General features: G+C 37.6%; 2 protein-coding genes across 2 annotated transcripts; one reads left to right on the top strand and one right to left on the bottom strand.

Annotated features, from left to right (window-relative positions):
- Positions 1-813: 813 nt before the first annotated feature.
- On the bottom strand, positions 814-2,647 carry LOC146133355 (uncharacterized). Its single transcript, XM_083396425.1, has 4 exons — positions 2,511-2,647; positions 1,732-1,859; positions 1,277-1,345; positions 814-924 (listed from the first exon to the last, which is right to left on the bottom strand). Exons 1-4 carry the CDS (start codon positions 2,620-2,622, stop codon positions 886-888), a joined length of 348 nt encoding a protein of 115 aa, XP_083252551.1. The 5' UTR covers positions 2,623-2,647; the 3' UTR covers positions 814-885.
- A 2,385-nt stretch (positions 2,648-5,032) lies between these two features.
- LOC146133354 (uncharacterized) lies at positions 5,033-9,586 on the top strand. The gene is made up of 6 exons (XM_083397717.1): positions 5,033-5,041; positions 5,135-5,335; positions 5,995-6,097; positions 6,769-6,875; positions 8,165-8,312; positions 9,264-9,586. The coding sequence occupies exons 1-6, from the start codon at positions 5,033-5,035 to the stop codon at positions 9,584-9,586; spliced, it is 891 nt and encodes a 296-aa protein (XP_083253843.1).
- The last annotated feature ends 11,449 nt before the right edge of the window (positions 9,587-21,035 follow it).

Genomic DNA, 21,035 nt, shown 5'->3' with positions numbered 1-21,035 from the left:
ATGTGGTGCATGAACGAAGATGGTTTGCCAAAAAAAACGATAGTTGCTTGCAATTGTGGATTCTTGTATAAAAGGCACACACATCCATCCACGGTGCACAAATGTTAATAACTAAGCAAATGAAGACCTTTCTTTGAGGCAAATTCCAATAAGGTCATTGTTGCCATTCATCTGCCTAGCGTCGAAATGAGACCCAGACGTTTGAAGCAGCAAAACCTTTCCAAATAACATTTTATTAATAGCAATGTTCTATTAACGCCAGCAATTTGCAATCTATTGTTGTTTTGCAAGAAAGTGGGCTACCCGGATTCCAAGCGAAGCACTACTTTTAGCCAACGAAATTTCGCGGAATGACACCTAATCCTACGTAAAATAACTAAAGTTCAAGTTGAGTTTTATTTAATTTTGTTTACTGACCAAACTAGCGTTACCTCTCTTGTTCAAACAATCTTAATCAACGTACTTTTTTGTAACGGTTCTGAAACAAATCTCCAAAGATTTATATATAGTCCTGGATAACGTCCAGAATATAGGAAAGCTTGCCTATACTGTCACACCTTTCCTATATACCTTTACCATTGGTCGTACCTGATCATCATAAAAAACAAACATTTAGAGTGCACACGACATTGCATTTCGCACTTAAATACAAGAGAAAAAATGGGAAAGATTTCAGCACAATAGCATGCAAGGTTTCAGTACGAAAAAAAACTAACCAGCTCGGCGAAGGTAAAGAAACAAATAAAAATTAATCTATAAAACAAGAAAACTTCACACTTGTCTGTTAAAGAAGCTAGAGAAAATAAATAAATTCGTGGCATTTCTACAAAGTAGGGTAAAACGATCTTAAAACCAGATCATCTACGAACTCATTTTTCCCGGCCTTTAACTTCGCTCAATACGTTGTTCTTTGTGCTCGAGTTCCTGTAATTCACAAACAAAATTAATGGATTACAATGACATCTTGGTAAATCTATAAATAAGCCTACGGTAACTTTTAATATAATGTATAAATAAAAAAAGTTCTTCAACCGACTACTATTATTGGGTATTTGTAAACTTTTTGGTTAAGTTCAGATTTTACGCAGTACCTCGTTACCTGACAATGGTGTTTAATTATTATTATTTATTAGTGGTTAGTGCTAATAATTCAAAATAACTGTATTTTTGTTGTCACACTTAAATTTATTTTGTATAGTGTTGAAATAACGTGGCTTGACATCGGTTACACAAGTTGGTTTTTAATATTACTACTTCTGATGCATTTATTTCTCACCATTCTAATTTGTACAAGAGTGCAGCAAGGACAGCACAACGATGCAAGACAATCATCTGCGAACGTGCCCTGAAGGTAGAAAATAGAAAAATGCTTGTAGCTTATGTGAATTTTAAATTCATTTTACACGAATTTGTCTAAGAAAGTTTGATAAATTTCGTATGGATATAGTGATGACAAAAGTTAAAAAAAATATTTTTTTTTCTTACAAATCCAAGATAGGTCTTAATTTGAGCATAAATATTAAAAAGGCTTTTTTAGTATTTGCCCCATAAATATTTCGTTAAGAAAACAATAGCTGGAAAAGTTATTCATTAAATTTTCACCGAAGTAGTGAAGCAAATTCGGATTGTTACAGTAAAACATTCTTTGGATCGAATCAAAAGTTTTCCCTGTATACACTAAAAACCTTCGAATACACTAATTTTTTTTTCTCGGAAAAATTAATAGTTTACTTCAATTCCTTTCTCAGTTCTAGTTGCCTGTCTGGTCATCGCCATGCAGTAAGAGCCGCAAGGGTAGCAAAGCGCGGCCAAACAACATTCCTCGAAGAAACCCTGGTTGGTGTCTTCAGCAGTTTGCCCTAAACAACACACGTTAGTTTTAGTTATTGTTGTACATTCAAGGGGCAAATCCTTACAAGGAATTAAAAATCTCTGATTTTTCATTGGGTAGGGCCTATTATAATGACAACTCCACTATGCCCGCAAAAAAACACTTATTTGCTTTACCTGGGTTAAATTTGCAAAAATATTCTATTTAGAAAAAATGGGTACCACGGCAATATGGAAGTGCAAAATGAGGTTTGTTTATATTCAAGTAGTAAAATAGGCAAAAACTGTTTTCGCGAAGAGACATTATGCACCGTAGATGCTGCATACTAACACTATTGCGTATTACATAATATATTCAATAGAATCATTGGTGTTTAAGTACTTCTTAAAAAAAAACATCACGCTGTCGAAGTTTCTAAAATTTATTGACTTGATTTTATATAGTAACATACAATATAAGTTTGAACCGACAATATAATCAATAACTTAAGCAAAAGAAGTTGGAACTGTAGCCTACATTGTACATCCTAAGAAATCTCAAACACAGAACGAACGAAAGAGCCGCAAAAAACTGGACCATGACGGCATGCGGCCCTCGAACCGCGTGTTGGCTCTACTGGTCTGCGGGCTATAAACTATTTAAGGTGACTTTTAACAAACTTTCTTATTCGTCTATTCACCTGCCAATACACATGGGAGCAGAAAGGCTTTTATGCAGAGGGTTTTGTTACGGAAGCATCCCGACAATTGATATTTCCACGTGTTCTTCTCGTCTTTATCTTGTCCTGTCATTATCGCCAATAACTATAATGGTGAAACTAAAACAAAAAAATTGTGGTCATACGCTGAGTTTGCGTCAGTTTGTTTGGGTCTCGTAGTAGTACTATTAAGCCTAACAGAATCTTAGTTTTATTATACACAAAATAAGAAATATCTGAGACATTTAACGAATTGTAAAACCAACCGAAAACGAATTTTGTCGATTGACAATAAGCAGCCCTATATTGTTTTAGTTCAGTCAAGTGCTGGATTAAGTGAACGAAGTTTTGTATTCAGGGTCTCCGTTTTGAGTTCTTCTGGTTATAATTAAGTAATGCTATTTTGATAAATGAAGGGAATTAAGACACTCACACATATGTGTTTAATAACAACTGTGATCTAGCCCTTCGTAGGCTGCTTTTTGACAAACGATAATGGCTTCCGTATCGTTGGTCAAAAAACAGCTTCTGAGGGGCTAGATCACAGTTGTTATTAAACCCACATGTGTGTGCCTTTTATTGAATGATACGGTACTGTTGATTCCCTTCAATATGAAGTTGCTTGTACTAACAGAATGCAGCAGGTATTGGCGTATGGTTGTTTCTCGACTCGCTCCTCTCTATGCCGGTGTATAACTCACTCTTTTCTAGAGCAACGGCCCGGTATGACCAAAGGTCCTGTATGACCGGAGGTCGTGGGCTCGAACCTCACTGCGGGCTGCTTGTTTTTCTGGCCTGCCTTGCTTGCATCATTGATCGACAGATTCGGTGAGTATTTCCCATTGTTACACTTAATTTCAAATACGCTTAGGCTGACTAAAACTCAGAAGAAATATTGTTTAGATCAGATTAAAAACCTAAATCTCAGTAACGCGGTTACCTGTTTTATGACGACGTTTTGCTAATCTATAGCTTTTGAAAGCTGCTACTATTGTATCACACAGAAATCTTAAAATAGTCATTTGGGCCAATTATATTAGCTATGAATTCCAAATCTGTCGGAGCCGATGTTAAAGGGACTTAACAAGTGGCTGTAGTTGTAATTAATTGTCAACGATAATGACTGTTGATTGCACCTATAGTCCAACTTCCAACAGTTACACCTAATGTCCGCCACTGACTGCTATGCGCTTTGCCGATTAACCTACATCCATGACAGGCCCGACGTGTATTTCACGTGCTGTCTCGTCACGAAATTCAATAGAGTCTCGTTTTAAAAAACATTTCCCATATATATATACCTACAAATTTACATACATTCGACGGTATTTTTCTTTGAAGCTTGAAATCGAGAAAAATTAAAAAAAAAGCCCTATTCACGTAATGTTGATTCTTCGTGTGGCGACATCGATAAGATTGGGTTCTATAGCCAAATACAACAAACGCCACAACCTTCGAGCGTTAGAAATTGCAGGGTGGTTTCCAGCTGCTCTGTTTACATTGTGTCGAAACCAATTTTAAAATAGATATTACTGTTGTAGAGACGCAAGGCAAAACAAAAGGCGCAGTAAGCGATCTGCGGGCTACGAACAAACAAAAAAGTTTCAGGTAATCACAAAGGAAAACTCCGTAAAGATTTTTCAACAAAGCAACGGTGAGTTTTGATTGACACTCGGATTGTCGTCGGAAAGTTTTAAAGAATCCGAAAAACCAATGGATATATTTAGTTTCGTTCAAAGCGCTGATATAAACTGGCCTTGTGCTGTTGTTAACCAGGGGGATGAAAACGACCGACAAACAAAAAAGAACCTGTGGCATTTCGAAAAGGCCATGGAAAATTGCCTTCAAGTTACTTCGCGCTTACGTTGGCTGGGTCACGTACGACATAGCGAGAACTAGCTTGTAAACTAAATAAACCTCGTTTATTCGCCTTGTTATGTTTCCCCGTAAAGTATGTTTCCAAGAATAAGTCGGTAATTTCCAAAACTGTCACAGACTTACTTGTTTCACTTTGGGACAGTGTTTCGCAAGAAGGGGGTCAGACAATTGAGTAAATCGTACATTAATTTAAAGTCATGTTTGATTTGAAAACTACAGTTTGCAGGCAATCCAAAATTTTGCCTTTTTATAAATTTTGCGATTTTCTGCAAAAATCCAATTTTTAATACTACTGCAAATAAATATTAAAATGTAATCTCTGCAGATCTATCTTGCTTCAAATATTCCATAACTGTCTAAAAAACAAGAATAAGGTCATAGCAAATGAATTTCAAGTAAAAAATATGGATTAAACATAACCTAAATTTTCGCATTTTTACCCGATTTTGCGATTTTTGGCAAAAATTCATCTCGATTTCCTCACACCAATACATGTTCAAATGAGCTTAAACTTCGTATACAACGGTTTTAGGTGTCTATCTATCAAAATCCATATGAGGCAGGTGGATTTGAAAAAAAAGTGTTTTCGCGACCCGCCCTACTAAACATAGTTGGACCACGATTATATGGATTATGTAAGCCTTGTAGTATTACTTAACCCAAAATAGCTACAATTTTAATGTTTACGCAACACACCAAACCACTATTTTTGATTATTTTACCACCAGGTGTCTCAGTTGAACCGCTCGATCGCTGACCTCCAGGAGGAAAAGTCGATCTTCGTCCGGAGGTTGGAACAGCAGAAGACAGAGCTGGAGAGGTCCTCCGCATTGCAGGAATCCGCAAACAACGAGAGCCGGCCTTCGCCGGACCTGGAAGTGTCAATGGAAGAACACGAGTCGTTGGTCAAGAACATGTCCTTGCTTCAGGTGGGTTTTTCTCGAGATATTTGATTCAGCCAGTTAGCAAATATACTCCAATAGCTCTTCGAGTTGCTAATTATTGTAACGTAAGGTTTCACTAAGTCTTCAAATATTTAAATGGCTTTGATTTGATTTGATTGAAGAAAAACTATGATTTTCGAAAATCTTTTTAAATTTATTTTATGAGCAGCTTAATTTAAGTGTCTAGAAATCGCTGTAGTAAAACAATTATTTTTAACTTTTTGCTATTTTGTTGGCCATTGCGTTTATACTGTTGAGATTTATTTTAATATTTACTAACGTGGTAGAGCTGATACAGAATTCAGCATTGACTGGTACTCTTTTAGTTGCTGTTCAATTCTTTGCAGTGACAAAACTTTAACAGCGCCTAAGAAATTGGTACTTCAGTCGAATCTAATTTGTCTATAGCCTTCATCGTAATGTTATTGCGTGAAATATCGCCGGGTGACAATTGCAAGTTTTTGCGTTCTAATTCGTGCTTCGTGCATTTGACGTGTTTGAATTAATAAAAAGGCACTAAGCTGTCCAAGTATCACCACACTTTAAGTATTTTTGGTCACTGGCATTCATTCAATGAATCCCAAATCTTCTCATAGAATAGACAAAACCTGTCAGTTTATGAAAATTTTTTGCTTTTGCTCTAGGATCGCTTTACTAAAGTAATGACGGAGAAGGTGGACGCCCTAAGCAAAGTGGAGGAGCTCGAACACATCAATTTGCAGCTGCAAAACGAGTGCGACACCATCGGTAAGATAACGGCTAGCGTTTAAAACTGGCAAAAATTCAACTACAACAACATGGATCGAAATGGGCAACGTTTTTAACTTGCGTGTTTGATTGGAGAGTGAACTTAAAGAATCGTTGTCGGTGTGATATAAATAAATTTACGTTAGGAAAGCGACTTTTGTCGGCTTTTTGCAGCCCACAAAAGAATTCGAATCGTTGATTCAATACAAAACTGTGAAACTCGACATGTACGATAGGCGCTTGATAAAGTGCTTGATGGTCCCAAGATTGTCAGCATCCGGGGATACAACGTTATGTGCGTATTGTTCGCGGGCCACACTCAATGTGGGCTGTACGAGTGCTCTAAAAAACTTATTATATGCCTTAATACTGAACGTTTCAAATAAATTGCATACAGTTTAAACACTTTTACACTTACTAATTTAAGATTACCCATCTCAATAATTTCCTCTCAAGGTACTCAAATATAAAACAAGTTTATATCGCTGAATTGAATAAATGTACGGCATTTCACATACAATGATGTCCACAACTTGTCCATATAACTGGGATTGTACCCAGAATAGCGCGTGATGTTTTTACCAGTAGATTTTCCAGTAGATTTCTTGGTTTTAGGACACATTATCTATGGTGTGGTAAGTGTTTAATGTTTCGTTTCTTTCAACCGTCAGGCGAGTACATCACATTTTACCACAACCAACGTCAGCTGCTCAAGCAGCGTCATCACGAGAAGGACGAGTACGTTTCGTCCATCGCTCAAGAACGAGAAGTTATGCAGGTGGGTCATGTATAGTTTTAACCCTAACCCAATTTCTCGTAATGCTATTGTATCGCAGATGGTTTTGTCGTCGTAATGCTATGGTATTGCAGATGGTTTTGTCGTCGTAATGCCATGGTATTGCAGATGGTTTTGTCGTCGTAATGCCATGGTATTGCATATGGTTTTGTCGTCGGAATGCTATGGTATTGTCGATGGTTTTGTCGTCGTAATGCTATGGTATTGCAGATGGTTTTGTCGTCGTAATGCTATGGTATTGCAGATGGTTTTGTCGTCGGAATGCTATGGTATTGTCGATGGTTTTGTCGTCGTAATGCTATGGTATTGCAGATGGTTTTGTCGTCGTAATGCCATGGTATTGCATATGGTTTTGTCGTCGGAATGCTATGGTATTGTCGATGGTTTTGTCGTCGTAATGCTATGGTATTGCAGATGGTTTTGTCGTCGTAATGCTATGGTATTGCAGATGGTTTTGTCGTCGGAATGCTATGGTATTGTCGATGGTTTTGTCGTCGTAATGCTATGGTATTGCAGATGGTTTTGTCGTCGTAATGCTATGGTATTGTCGATGGTTTTGTCGTCGGAATGCTATGGTATTGCATATGGTTTTGTCGTCGGAATGCTATGGTATTGCAGATGGTTTTGTTGTCGTAATGCTATGGTATTGTCGATGGTTTTGTTGTCGTAATGCTATGGTATTGTAGATTAATCTGCTTAAGATATTGCTGCCTTGTAGGTCTTATTTTGTGTTCCCGCTGTTAGTACGACCGCAAAATAAATTACGCATGAAATGCTGGAAGGTTTCATCGAGTGTTCCCTAAAACAGTGGTGCCTAAACATGGTTCGCGAAGGGTAAACAAGTGGGTCGCACAGGAACGATTTAAATCTGTCAAAAAAATCCTTCTATTCAATTTCGTTTTAATCCAACAAAAGCCGAACCGTATGCACCATACGGATTTGTTTGGCTTCATCTTATTAAACTGAATTATTGCAACATAAAACAGTTTGGGCGGTATTCAAGTCTTTCAATAAATCTCGTAGAAGTTCACAAGTCAAGTTTAGTTGATAACAGAACTGTTTTGAAGTCAAATGGTTTCCTGGATCGAAATAGCAGACCATGTCCCGCATAACTAGTTTTTACAGCATTTACTGTGTAAATATAAACTTTTTGGCGCTTTACGCTAACAACTCTACGTTTTTAAAGAGGGTGTCAATTTTAAATGGTTAGCAACCGTTGTTTTGTTGTTTAACGTTTTATTAATTAATCTACTTTTATTTTTTGTTTGCAGCAAAAACTTGAAAAACTTCAAACGCTCGTGCGCACTCTCGTCAACGCGAAAGAGAGAAGAAGGCAAAGCGAGGCTGAACAGCATTTATCCTCGACGCCACAGAAGCAATCCGGAGCGAACTTCATCAGCGACAGCATATCACTTCAAGGTATAAAATATATTGTTGTTTTTTTCTAACCGTAATTTCTAACTTCAGATCGGTATCAATTTGTCAACCTACACAAGTCGAATTATGAATTATCAGGTCTAATGTCTCCAATATGTGCAACACACTTGTACGCGATATCATCATGAGCCAAACATTCGGCCTTCTGATCGAAATAACTTCATTACTGCTAACAAAATAATCAAAACTTAATACGTGTTTCCACAACAGAATCCTACCCGCTTCGAACAACAATAAGTTCTAAAAGTTTTATTATAAATATGCTTTTACTATTTGTTTGTACACGCATTGGGTCGCAAGTCATGACTTAAATGCACAACATGGCATCGAATCGATACAGTTACCACCTTGTTATCGAACATACATAAATACTAGTCGGGTATCGCATGCGACCCAATATTATCGCCATCCTTTAACTCAGTGGTCGGCAACCGCCGGTTCGCGAGGAGTTGGTCACCGGTCCTTAGCAGGGTTGCCAGATTTAAAATTTTATTTAAACCCAAACTGAACTCAATATGCCAAGAAACTTAAAAATAAGGCAAACAACAATTAAATGTAGTTTTCTATTCAAAACACAGTAACTTTCGTTTAAACATACTCCACGGTTGATTGGTATGCTAAAAAGTCTTAATTATTATTAAGCACTGGTGAGGTTCAAAACAAACGAGTGTGCTGTGGCCATATGAGATGCATTGCAAAATGATTTATTATTTGACGTTCAGGCAAGAAAGTTTTAGAAACAAGCACATGCATTTTAATTAGTTCATTAAAAAAAATATGCAATAAGTTACCTTTACTGAACATTTGTTGTTTTTAAAGCCGGACCGCAAAATATTTTTAGTTTCAAACCGGTCCGCAGGACCAAAAAGGTTGCCGACCCCTGCTTTAACTCATCAAAGCAACGCAAAACTTCACCCGCTATTTTCCGCGCAGAAACCGCGGAAACCTCGCCTTCCGAATGGCCAGACATGAGCGAAGACGATGACGTCAAACAGCGTATCGTGTCACGGCCCGACATCCTCCCCGACAACGCCCCCCTCTCCGGGAAAAGTCCCCACGAGCGCTCAACCACCACCGAGCCCCACCCGGGCAAAACTACGCGCCTCGACGCGGGCGAGGAAGTCCCCGAAGCGCAACAGACCGCCAGCCAGATTATGAGCCTGCTGGAACAAATGCAGAAACCAAACTATTTAAGTGGGCACGACAGGCCACAGGGCTTCTGCTTGAAGTACATGGGAAGGTATACAGCCATCTGAGCGCCGCGTCAAGTTTTTTTTTCCTTCGAATTTCGGAGCTATGAAAGATCCAACGCCGCCCAGTGACGGTTTATTTTTTGTAAAGCATTTTGTATGCGGTCGCCTAAATCAGGCACTTGTTTGGGCATGCGACAACTAAGGGTTTATACCAGAGACGTGTGATCAGGCGCTATACCTAATTTAATTCGAGTTATATATGTCTTGCGAGTTGCGACGATTTGCCCCTGTGGTTACTGGTTTACTGCAATTTAAAAGTAGAGTTTACTCAATCATAATATGCGAATTTAACGATTTGTATTAGAATAATTCCTAAGACTTTGCTTGGTTATCAACAGTTAAATGATGGAAATATTTCACCGACAATCTTTTTTAGTCGTTTAAAATAAAGTAAAGCTAAACGAGTCCTCCAACTAAGAACAAAAAGCCTGGCAAAAAGGCAAAAAAATCGCTTTTAATAAATATAATACAGGAGCCTATAGTTTTTAGATTGGCTCGTGGCTTGGACATTTTCTTTACGCATGCTATATGAGTGATTGTACATCTATGAAAACACCTCACTGTTCAATATTACAAACTTAGTCAAATGACTAACCCTCGACTAAAACGAAACCATACTGTCGCAAACCCAAACGCTCATGTAAAGTATAGGTGCTTTTTTACTAAGGAACTGAATTCAGTGGCAAACGATTGTTTAGATTTGCCGCCAGTTGCAAATGCGTTGCGTGTTTTGTCTATAGGAAGCGCGCAACACAAAATTAACCCCAAAGGGTGTTTATTTACAGACACGAAATATCCTTTACACTGCGTTTCGTAACGCAACAATATGCAACACGTGCAATATCATTCAAGTATTGGTGCTATCGGGCAACGAGCCCCAAATGCCCTTTTTGAGCGCTTCTAAGTCGCATTTTTTTGTATTTATTCGCTTTCTCGGGAGCTTTGGTTTGTTGCGTTACTTTGTGTACAGTTACAGCACTTGCTTGCATATTTCGAAAATTTATTGCCTTTGCTGTTATTAATATTATATACTTGTTATTCTTGCTATTAGAAGATCCGGTGTCCTGAAAAGTTGTCGCTTGTGGCAGTCTTGAGTATTTTCCTCATACAGGGCATCTTGTTTAGCAGCTGTAGTGAAGAACGTTTTTGTTTCGAAATTACTAATCGATACAAGTGTGTAGCAACATGTTTCCATTAATAGAGAATTTATTCGGTGCCATGGCTGCCGATTGTACAAAGCATTTTTATTTGGCTTTACTTACGAACGCTCATCTTAGAAGACTATAAGTTGTGTTGCTTTTAGTGTCGCAAGTTTACCGCTATAGGATTAAAATGTGGTGCATGAACGAAGATGGTTTGCAAAAAAAAAAACGATAGTTGCTTGCAATTGTGGATTCTTGTCTAAAAGGCACACACACCCATCCACGGTGCACAAATGTTAATAACTAAACAAATGAAGACCTTTCTTTGAGGCAAATTCCAATAAGGTCAATGTTGCCATGCATCTGCCTAGCGTCGAAATGAGACCCAGACGTTAGAAGCAGCAAAACCTTTCCAAATAACATTTTATTAATAGCAATGTCCTATTACCGCCAGCAATTTGCAATCTAATGTCGTTTTGCAAGAAAGTGGGCTACCCGGATTTCAAGCAAAGCACTACTTTTAGCAACAAAATTTCGCTACCTAATTCGCAGTACAAGACTAAACGAACTGGAGTTTGATTTTAATGGCAACTTTCTTTTAAAGTTAAGTTTATAGTACCGTAATCAGTGTCATAAGTAAGTCAATTTAAAGTGACTAAAGTCCCAAGTCATTTGTGAAATAACGTCCAAGTCAAGTCCTGTGTATAATAACTTAAGTTCAAGTCAAGTTTTATTTAATAAGTAATAAGTAGTCATAATTGGAGCAAGTTCATTGACGTCAAAATAAAACTTTAAACTATTAAAATAGGCAAACTTATCCGATTATGAGCAATAACTCGACTAAAACTTAACAAAAACGCGAAATAGTAAGATATTATTTTTACGTGCACAAACTGAAATAAATCACCCAATTTTATAAAAAATAAAATAAAATTCCTTTTATTTCATCCCAAGTCGTTTGTCCAAAGTCTTAAGTCAAGCAAAAAGTGTTTGGAAAACAGATTTTTCTATTCCGGGTACGTTCCAAACTTCCAGCAAACATAAAATAATTGGGCCAAAAACAAACATCCAAAAATAGTGAAGTTGCTAAGGTGATAAATATCAAGATTTTGTTTACTGAGTAAACTAGCGTCACTTCTTGTTCAAACAATGTTAATCAACGTACTTTTTTGTAAAGGTTCTAAAACAAATCTCAAAAGATTTATATATAGCTCTGGATATCGTCCAGAATATACAAAAGCTTGCCTATACTGTCACACCTTTCCTATATACCTTTACCATTGGTCGTACCTGATCATCATAAAAACAAACATTTAGAGTGCACACGACATTGCATTTCGCACTTAAATACAAGAGAAAAAATGAGAAAGATTTCAGCACAATAGCATGCAAGGTTTCAGCACGAAAAAACTAACCAGCCCGACGAAGGTAAAGAAACAAATAAAAATTAATCTATAAAGCAGGAAAACTTCACATTTATCTGTCAAATAAGATACAGAAAATAAATAAATTTGTGCTATTTTGTCCACAAAGTAGGATAAAACGATGTTAGAATCAGTTCATCTTCGAACTTATTTTTTCCCGGCCTTTAACTTCGCTCAATACGTTGTTCTTTGTGCTCGAGTTCCTGCAATTCACAAACAAAATTACCGGAATGCAATGACATCTTGGTAAAACTATAAATAAGCCTACGGTACCTTTTAATATAATGTATAAAAAATATGTCTTTTAAAAAGTTCTTCAACCGACTACTATTATTGGGTGTTTGTAAACTTTTTTGTTAAGTTCAGATTTTACGCAGTACCTCGTTACCTGACAATGGTGTTTAATTATTATTATTTGTTAGTGGTTAGTGCTAATAATTCAAAATAACTGTATTTTTGTAGTCACACTGAAATTTATTTTGTATAGTGTTAAAATAACGTGGCTTGACATCGGTTACACAAGTTGGCTTTCAATATTAGCCTACTACTTCTGATAAATTTATTTCTCACCATTCTAATTTGTACAAGAGTGCAGCAAGGACAGCACAACGATGCAAGACAATCATCTGCGAACGTGCCCTGAAGGTAGAAAATAGAAAAATGCTTGTAGCTTATGTGAATTTTAAATTCATTTTACACGAATTTGTCTAAGAAAGTTTGATAAATTTCGTATGGATATAGTGATGACAAAAGTTAAAAAAAAATAATTTGTTTTCTTACAAATCCAAGATAGGTCTTAATTTGAGCATAAATAATAAAAAGGCTTTTTCTGTATTCGTCCCAGGAATATTTTGTTAAAAAAAACAATAGCTGGAAAAGTTTTTCATTCAATTTTTACCGAAGTAATGAAGCAAATTCGGATTGTTACAGTAAAGCATCCATCGGATCGAATCAAAAGTTTTCCCTGTGTTAACCTTCGAATACACTAATTTTTTTCTCGGAAAAAACAATAGTTTACTTCAATTCCTTTCTCAGTTCTAGTTGCCTGTCTGGTCATCGCCATGCAGTAAGAGCCGCAAGGGTAGCAAAGCGCGGCCAAACAACATTCCTCGAAGAAACCCTGGTTGGTGTCTTCAGCAGTTTGCCCTAAACAACACACGTTAGTTTTAGTTATTGTTGTACATTCAAGGGGCAAATCCGAACAAGGAATTAAAAATCTCTGATTTTTCATTGGGTAGGGCCTATTATAATGACAACTCCACTATGCCCGCAAAAAACACTTATTTGCTTTAGCTGGGTTATATTTGCAAAAATATTCTATTTAGAAAAAATGGGTACCACGGCAATATGGAAGTGCAAAATGAGGTTTGTTTATATTCAAGTAGTAAAATAGGCAAAAACTGTTTTCGCGAAGAGACATTGTGCACCGTAGATCCGCCATGCGTACACATACATTTCTTGCTCCGTTATATTATTGTAAAATGCTGCATACTAACACTATTGCGTATTACATAATATATTCAATAGAATCATTGGTGTTTAAGTACTTCTTAAAAAAAACCATCACGCTGTCGAAGTTTCTAAAATTTATTGACTTGATTTTATATAGTAACATACAATATAAGTTTGAACCGACAATATAATCAATAACTTAAGCAAAAGAAGTTGGAACTGTAGCCTACATTGTACATCCTAAGAAACTCAAACACAGAACGAACGAAAGAGCCGCATAAAACTGGACCATGACGGCATGCGGCCCGCGAACCGCGTGTTGGCTCTACTGGTCTGCGGGCTATAAACTATTTAAGGTGACTTTTAACAAACTTTCTTATTGGTCTATTCACCTGCCAATACACATGGGAGCAGAAACGCTTTTATGCATAAGGTTTTGTTACGGAAGCATCCCGACAATTGATATTTCCACGTGTTCTTCTCGTCTTTATCTTGTCCTGTCATTATCGCCAATAACTATAGTGGTGAAACTAAAACAAAAAAATTGTGGTCATACGTTGAGTTTACGTCAGTTTGTTTGGGTCTCGTAGTAGTACTATTAGGCCTTACAGAATCTCAGTTTTATTATTCACAAAATAAGAAATATCTGAGACATTTAACGAATTGTAAAACCAACCGAAAACGAATTTTGTCGATTTACAATAAGCAGCCATATATTGTTTTAGTTCAGTCAAGTGCTGGATTAAGTGAACGAAGTTTGGTGTTCAGGGTCTCCGCTTTGAGTTCTTCTGGTTATAATTAAGTAATGTTATTTTGATAAATGAAGGGAAGTCGCTCACTTGAAGGGAAGTCACTTAATAACAACTGTCATCTAGCCCCTCGGAAAAAGCTGCTTTTTGACCAACGATTATGGCTTTCGTATCGTTGGTCAAAAACAGCTTCCGAGGGGCTAGATCACAGTTGTTATTAAACCCACATGTGTATGTCTTTTATAGAATCATACGGTACTGTTGATTCCCTTCAATATGTCGTTGCTTGTACTGACAGAAGGTAGCAAGTGTTGGCGTATGGTTGTTTCTCGACTCGCTCCTCTCTCTGCCTGTAGCCCACTTTCTCTTCTAGAGCAACGGTCCCGTTATGACCGGAGGTCGTGGGTTCGAACCTCACTGCGGGCTAGTTGTTTTTCTGGCCTGCCTTGCTTGCATCATTGATCGACAGATTCGGTGAGTATTTCCCATCGTTACACTTAATTTCAAATACGCTTAGGCTGACTAAAACTCAGAAGAAATATTGTTTAGATCAGATTAAAAACCTAAACCTCAGTAACGCGGTTACCTGTTTTATGACGACGTTTTGCTAATCTATAGCTTTTAAAAGCTGCTACTATTGTGTCACACAGAAATCTTAAAATAGTCATTTAGGCCAATTGTATTCGCTATGAATTCCAAATCTGTCGGAGCCGAAGTTACAGGGACTTAACAAGTGGCTGTAGTTGTAATTGTCAACAATAATGACTGTCGATTGCACCTATAGTCCAACAGTTACACCTAATGTCCGCCACTGACTGCTATGCGTTTTGCCGATCAACCTACATCCATGACAGGCCCGCCGTGTATTTCACGTGCTGTCTCGTCACGAAATTCAATAGAGTCTCGTATATATATACCTACAAATTTACACACATTCGACGGTATTTTTCTTTCAAGCTTTGACCGAAATCGAGAAAAAAATTTAAAAGCCCTATTCACGTAATGTTGATTCTTCGTGTGGCGACATCGATAAGATTGTGTTCTATAGCCAAATACCACAGACGCCACCACATTCGAGAGTTAGAAATTGCAGTGTGGTTTCCAGCTGCTCTATTTACATTGTGTCGAAACGAATTTCAAAATAGATATTACTGTTGTAAGGACGCAAGGCAAAACAAAAGGCGCAGTAAGCGATCTGTGTGGGTTGTAAAAAAGCAAAACAAAGTTTCAGGTAAATAATCACAAAGGAAAACTCCGTAAAGATTTTTCAACAAAGTAACGGTGAATTTTAATTGACACTCGGAAAATGTCGTCGGAAAGTTTTAAAGAACCGGAAAAGCCAATGGATATATTTAGTTTCGTTCAAAGCGCCGATGTAAACTGGCCTTGTGCTAATGTTAACCAGGGGGATGAAAACGACTAACAAACAAAAAAGAAAACCTGTGGCATTTCGAAAAGGCCATGGAAAATTGCCTTCAAGTTACTTCGCGCTTACGTTGGCTGGGTCACGTACGACATAGCGAGAACTAGCTTGTAAACTAAATAAACCTCGTTTATTCGCCTTGGAATGTTTTCCCGTAAAGTATGTTTCCAAGAATAAATCGGTAATTTCCAAAACTGTCACAGACTTACTTGTTTCGCTTTGGGACAGTGTTTCGCAAGAACGGGGTCAGACAATTGAGTAAATCGTACATTGATTTGAAGTCATGTTTGATTTGAAAACTACAGATTGCAGGCAATCCAAAATTTTGCCATTTTATAAATTTTGCGATTTTCTGCAAAAATTCAACTTTTAATACTACTGCAAATAAATATTAAAATGTAATCTCTGCAGATCTACCTTGCTTCAGTTATTCCATAACTGTCTAAAAAACAAGAATAAGGTCATAGCAAATGAATTTCACTTAAAAAATATGGATTAAACATAACCTAAATTTTCGCATTTTTACCCGATTTTGCGATTTTCGGCAAAAATTCAACTCGATTTCCTCACACCAATACATGTTCAAATGAGCTTAAACTTTGTATACAACGGTTTTAGTTGTCTATCTATCAAAATCCATATGAGGCAGGTGGATTTGAAAAAAAAGTTTTTTCGCGACCCGCCCTACTAAACATAGTTGGACCACGCTTATATGGATTATGTAAGCCTTTTAGTATTACTTAACCCAAAATAACTACAATTTTAATATTTACGCAACAGACCAAACCACTATTTTTGATTATTTTACCATCAGGTGCCTCCAAATTTAGATCTTTGAAAACCAATAAATTTTATATGAATAGCTTTGAAATCATTTCAAATATATATGTGGTAATTGCTGTAACGTCCGTTCGATTTAGGTCTTTGAAAATATATAAATTTTATGTGAATATCTTCTCAATTATTTGAAATATATATGTGGCAAACCTTGTAACGTCCGTTTGATTACAATTAAAATTTTGCTCCAAGCAGAAGGTAAGAGATTTATTTTAATATTTACTAACGTGGTAGAGCTGATACAGAATTCAGCATTGACTGGTACTCTTTTAGTTGCTGTTCAATTCTTTGCAGTGACAAAACTTTAACAGTGCCTAAGAAATTGGTACTTCAGTCGGAGTATCTAATTTGTCTATAGTCTTCATCGTAATGTTATTGCGTGAAATATCGCCGGGTGACAATTGCAAGTTTTGGCGTTCTAATTCGTGCTTCGTGCATTTGACGTGTTTGAGTTAATAAAAAGGCACTAAGCTATCCAAGTATCACCACACTCTTAAGTATTTTTGGTCACTGGCATTCATTCAATGAATCCCAAATCTTCCCGTAGAATAGACAAAACCTGTCAGTTTATGAATTTTTTTTTTGGTTTTGCTCTAGGATCGCTTTACCAAAGTAATGACGGAGACGGTGGACGCCCTGAGCAAAGTGGAGGAGCTCGAACACATCAATTTGCTGCTGCAAAACGAGTGCGACACCATCGGTAAGATAACGGCTAGCGTTTAAAACTGGCAAAAAATCAACTACAACAACATGGATCGAAATGGCCAACGTTTTCAACTTGCGTGTTTGATTGGAGAGTGAACCTGAAGAATCGTTGTCGGTGTGATATAAATAAATTTACGTTAGGAAAGCGACGTTTGTCGGCTTTTTGCAGGCCACAAAAGAATTCGAATCGTTGATTCATTACAAAACTGTGAAACTCGACATGTACGATAGGCGCTTGATAAAGTGCTTGATGGTCCCAAGATTGTCAGCATCCGGGGATACAACGTTATGTGCGTATTGTTCGCGAGCCACACACAATGTGGGCTGTACGAGTGCTCTAAAAAACTTATTATATGCTTTAATACTGAACGTTTCAAATAACTTGTATACAGTTTAAACACTTTTACACTTACTGATTTAAGATTACCCATCTTAATAATTTCCTCTCACGGTACTCAAATATAAAACAAGTTTATATCGCTGAATTGAATAAATGTACGGCATTCCACATACAATGATGTCCACAACTTGTCCATATAACTGGGATTGTACCCAGAATAGCGCGTGGTGTTTTTACCAGTAGATTTCTCGGTTTTAGGGCACATTATCTATGGTGTGGTAAGTGTTTAATGTTTCGTTTCTTTCAACCGTCAGGCGAGTAAATCACACTCTACCACAACCAACGTCAGCTGCTCAAGCAGCGTCATCACGAGAAGGACGAGTACGTTTCGTCCATCGCTCAAGAACGAGAAGTTATGCAGGTGGGTCATGTATAGTTTTAACCCTAACCCAATTTCTCGTAATGCTACGGTATTGTAGATGGTTTTGTCGTCGTAATGCTTTAATATTGTAGATTAATCTGCTTAGATATTGCTGCCTTGTAGGCCTTTTTTTGTGTTCCCGCTGTTAGTGCGACCGCAAAATAAATTACGCATTAAATGCTGGAAGGTTTTAACGAGTGTTCCCCTAAAACAGTGGTGCCTAAACATGGTTCGCGAAGGGTAAACAAGTGGGTCGCACAGGAACGATTTAAATCTGTCAAAAAAATCCTTCTATTCAATTTCGTTTTAATCCAACAAAAGCCGAACCGTATGCACCATACGGGTTTGTTTGGCTTCATCTTATTAAACTGAATTATTGCAACATAAAACAGTTTGGGTTGTATTCCAATCTTTCAATAAATCTCGTGTAAGTTCACAAGTCAAGTTTAGTTGATAACAGAACTGTTTTGAAGTCAAATGGTTTATTAAATAGGTCAGTGGACAGGGGCCAGTCCTGGATCGAAATAGCAGACCATGTCCCGCATAACGAGTTTTTACAGCATTTACTGTGTAAATATAAACTTTTTGGCGCTTTACGCTAACAACTCTACGTTTTTAAAGAGGGTGTCAATTTTAAATGGTTAGCAACCGTTGTTTTGTTGTTTAACGTTTTATTAATTAATCTACTTTTATTTTTTGTTTGCAGCAAAAACTTGAAAAACTCCAAACGCTCGTGCGCACTCTCGTCAACGCGAAAGAGAGAAGAAGGCAAAGCGAGGCTGAACAGCATTTATCCTCGACGCCACAGAAGCAATCCGGAGCGAACTTCATCAGCGACAGCATATCACTTCAAGGTATAAAATATATTGTTGTTTTTTTTTCTAACCGTAATTTCTAACATCAGATCGGTATCAATTTATCAACCTACACAAGTCGAATTATGAATTATCAGGTCTAATGTCTCCAATATGTGCAACACACTTATACGCGATATCATCATGAGCCAAACATTCGGCCTTCTGATCGAAATAACTTCATTACTGCTAACAAAATAATCAAAACTTAATACGTGTTTCCACAACAGAATCCTACCCGCTTCGAACAACAATAAGTTCTAAAAGTTTTATTATAAATATGCTTTTACTATTTGTTTGTACACGCATTGGGTCGCAAGTCATGACTTAAATGCACAACATGGCATCGAATCGATACAGTTACCACCTTGTTATCGAACATACATAAATACTAGTCGGGTATCGCATACGACCCAATATTATCGCCATCCTTTAACTCAGTGGTCGGCAACCGCCGGTCCGCGAGGAGTTCGTCACCGGTCCGTAGCAGGGTTGCCAGATTTAAAATTTTATTTAAACCCAAACTGAACTCAATATGCCAAGAAACTTAAAAATAAGGCAAACAACAATTAAATGTAGTTTTCTATTCAAAACACCGTAACTTTCGTTTAAACATACTCCACGGTTGATTGGTATGCTAAAAAGTCTTAATTATTATTAAGCACTGGTGAGGTTCAAAACAAACAAGTGTGCTGTGGCCATATGAGATGCATTGCAAAATGATTTATTATTTGAAGTTCAGGCAAGAAAGTTTTAGAAACAAGCACATGCATTTTAATTAGTTTATTAAAAAAAAGATGCAATAAGTTACCTTTATTGAACATTTGTTGTTTTTAAAGCCGGCCCGCGGAAAATTTTTAGTTTCAAACCGGTCCGCAGGACCAAAAAGGTTGCCAACCCCTGCTTTAACTCATCAAAGCAACGCAAAACTTCACCCGCCATTTTCCGCGCAGAATCCGCGGAAACCTCGCCTTCCGAATGGCCAGACATGAGCGAAGACGATGACGTCAAACAGCGTATCGTGTCACGGCCCGACATCCTCCCCGACAACGCCCCCCTGTCCGGGAAAAGTCCCCACGAGCGCTCAACCACCACCGAGCCCCACCCGGGCAAAACTACGCGCCTCGACGCGGGCGAGGAAGTCCCCGAAGCGCAACAGACCGCCAGCCAGATTATGAGCCTGCTGGAACAAATGCAGAAACCAAACTATTTAAGTGGGCACGACAGGCCACAGGGCTTCTGCTTGAAGTACATGGGAAGGTATACAGCCATCTGAGCGCCGCGTCAAGTTTTTTTTTCTTCGAATTTCGGAGCTATGAAAGATCCAACGCCGCCCAGTGACGGTTTATTTTTCGTAAAGCATTTTGCCGGGTGGTATGCGGTCGCCTAAACCAGGCACTTGTTTGGGCATGCGACAACTAAGGGTTTATACCAGAGACGTGTGATCAGGCGCTATACATAATTTAATTCGAGTTATATATGTCTTGCGAGTTGCGACGATTTGCCCCTGTGGTTACTGGTTTACTGCAATTTAAAAGTAGATTTTATTTAATCATAATATGCGAATTAACTATTTGTATTAGAATAATTCCTAAGACTTTGCTTGGGTATCAACAGTTAAATGATGGAAATATTTCACCGACAACCTTTTTTAGTCGTTTAAAATAAAGTAAAGTTAAACGACTCCTCCAACTAAGAAAAAGCCTAGCAAAAAGGCAAAAGAATCGCTTTTAATAAATATGCTACAGGAGCCTATAGTTTTTAGATTGGCTCGTGGCTTGGACATTTTCTTTACGCATGCTATATGAATGATTGTTGTACATCTATGAAAGCACCTCACTGTTCAATATTACAAACTTAGTCAAATGACTAACCCTCGACTAAAACGAAACCATACTGTCGCAAACCCAAACGCTCATGTAAAGTATAGGTGCTTTTTTACTAAGGAACTGAATTCAGTGGCAAACGATTGTTTAGATTTGCCGCCAGTTGCAAATGCGTTGCGTGTTTTGTCTAAAGGAAGCGCGCAACCCAAATTAACCCCAAGTGCTGTTTATTTACAGACACGAAATATCCTTTAAACAGCGTTTCGTAACGCGACGATA

This window comes from Ascidiella aspersa, chromosome 9, assembly GCF_963924565.1.
Source record: "Ascidiella aspersa chromosome 9, kaAscAspe10.2, whole genome shotgun sequence".
Classification (NCBI taxonomy): Eukaryota; Metazoa; Chordata; class Ascidiacea; order Phlebobranchia; family Ascidiidae; genus Ascidiella; species Ascidiella aspersa.
This window is presented reverse-complemented; position numbering and strand designations above follow the sequence as displayed.

Coding starts and splice junctions, on each gene's coding strand:
- LOC146133354 (XM_083397717.1), top strand. Junction 5,336..5,994: donor AGAACATGTCCTTGCTTCAG/GTGGGTTTTTCT, acceptor CTTTTGCTCTAG/GATCGCTTTACTAAAGTAAT. Junction 8,313..9,263: donor CGACAGCATATCACTTCAAG/GTATAAAATATA, acceptor TTTTCCGCGCAG/AAACCGCGGAAACCTCGCCT.
- LOC146133355 (XM_083396425.1), bottom strand. CDS start 2,622: ATGACAGGACAAGATAAAGACGAGAAGAACACGTGGAAATATCAATTG. Junction 1,860..2,510: donor GCTCCCATGTGTATTGGCAG/GTGAATAGACGA, acceptor TGTGTTGTTTAG/GGCAAACTGCTGAAGACACC. Junction 1,346..1,731: donor GAACTGAGAAAGGAATTGAA/GTAAACTATTAA, acceptor TTCTACCTTCAG/GGCACGTTCGCAGATGATTG.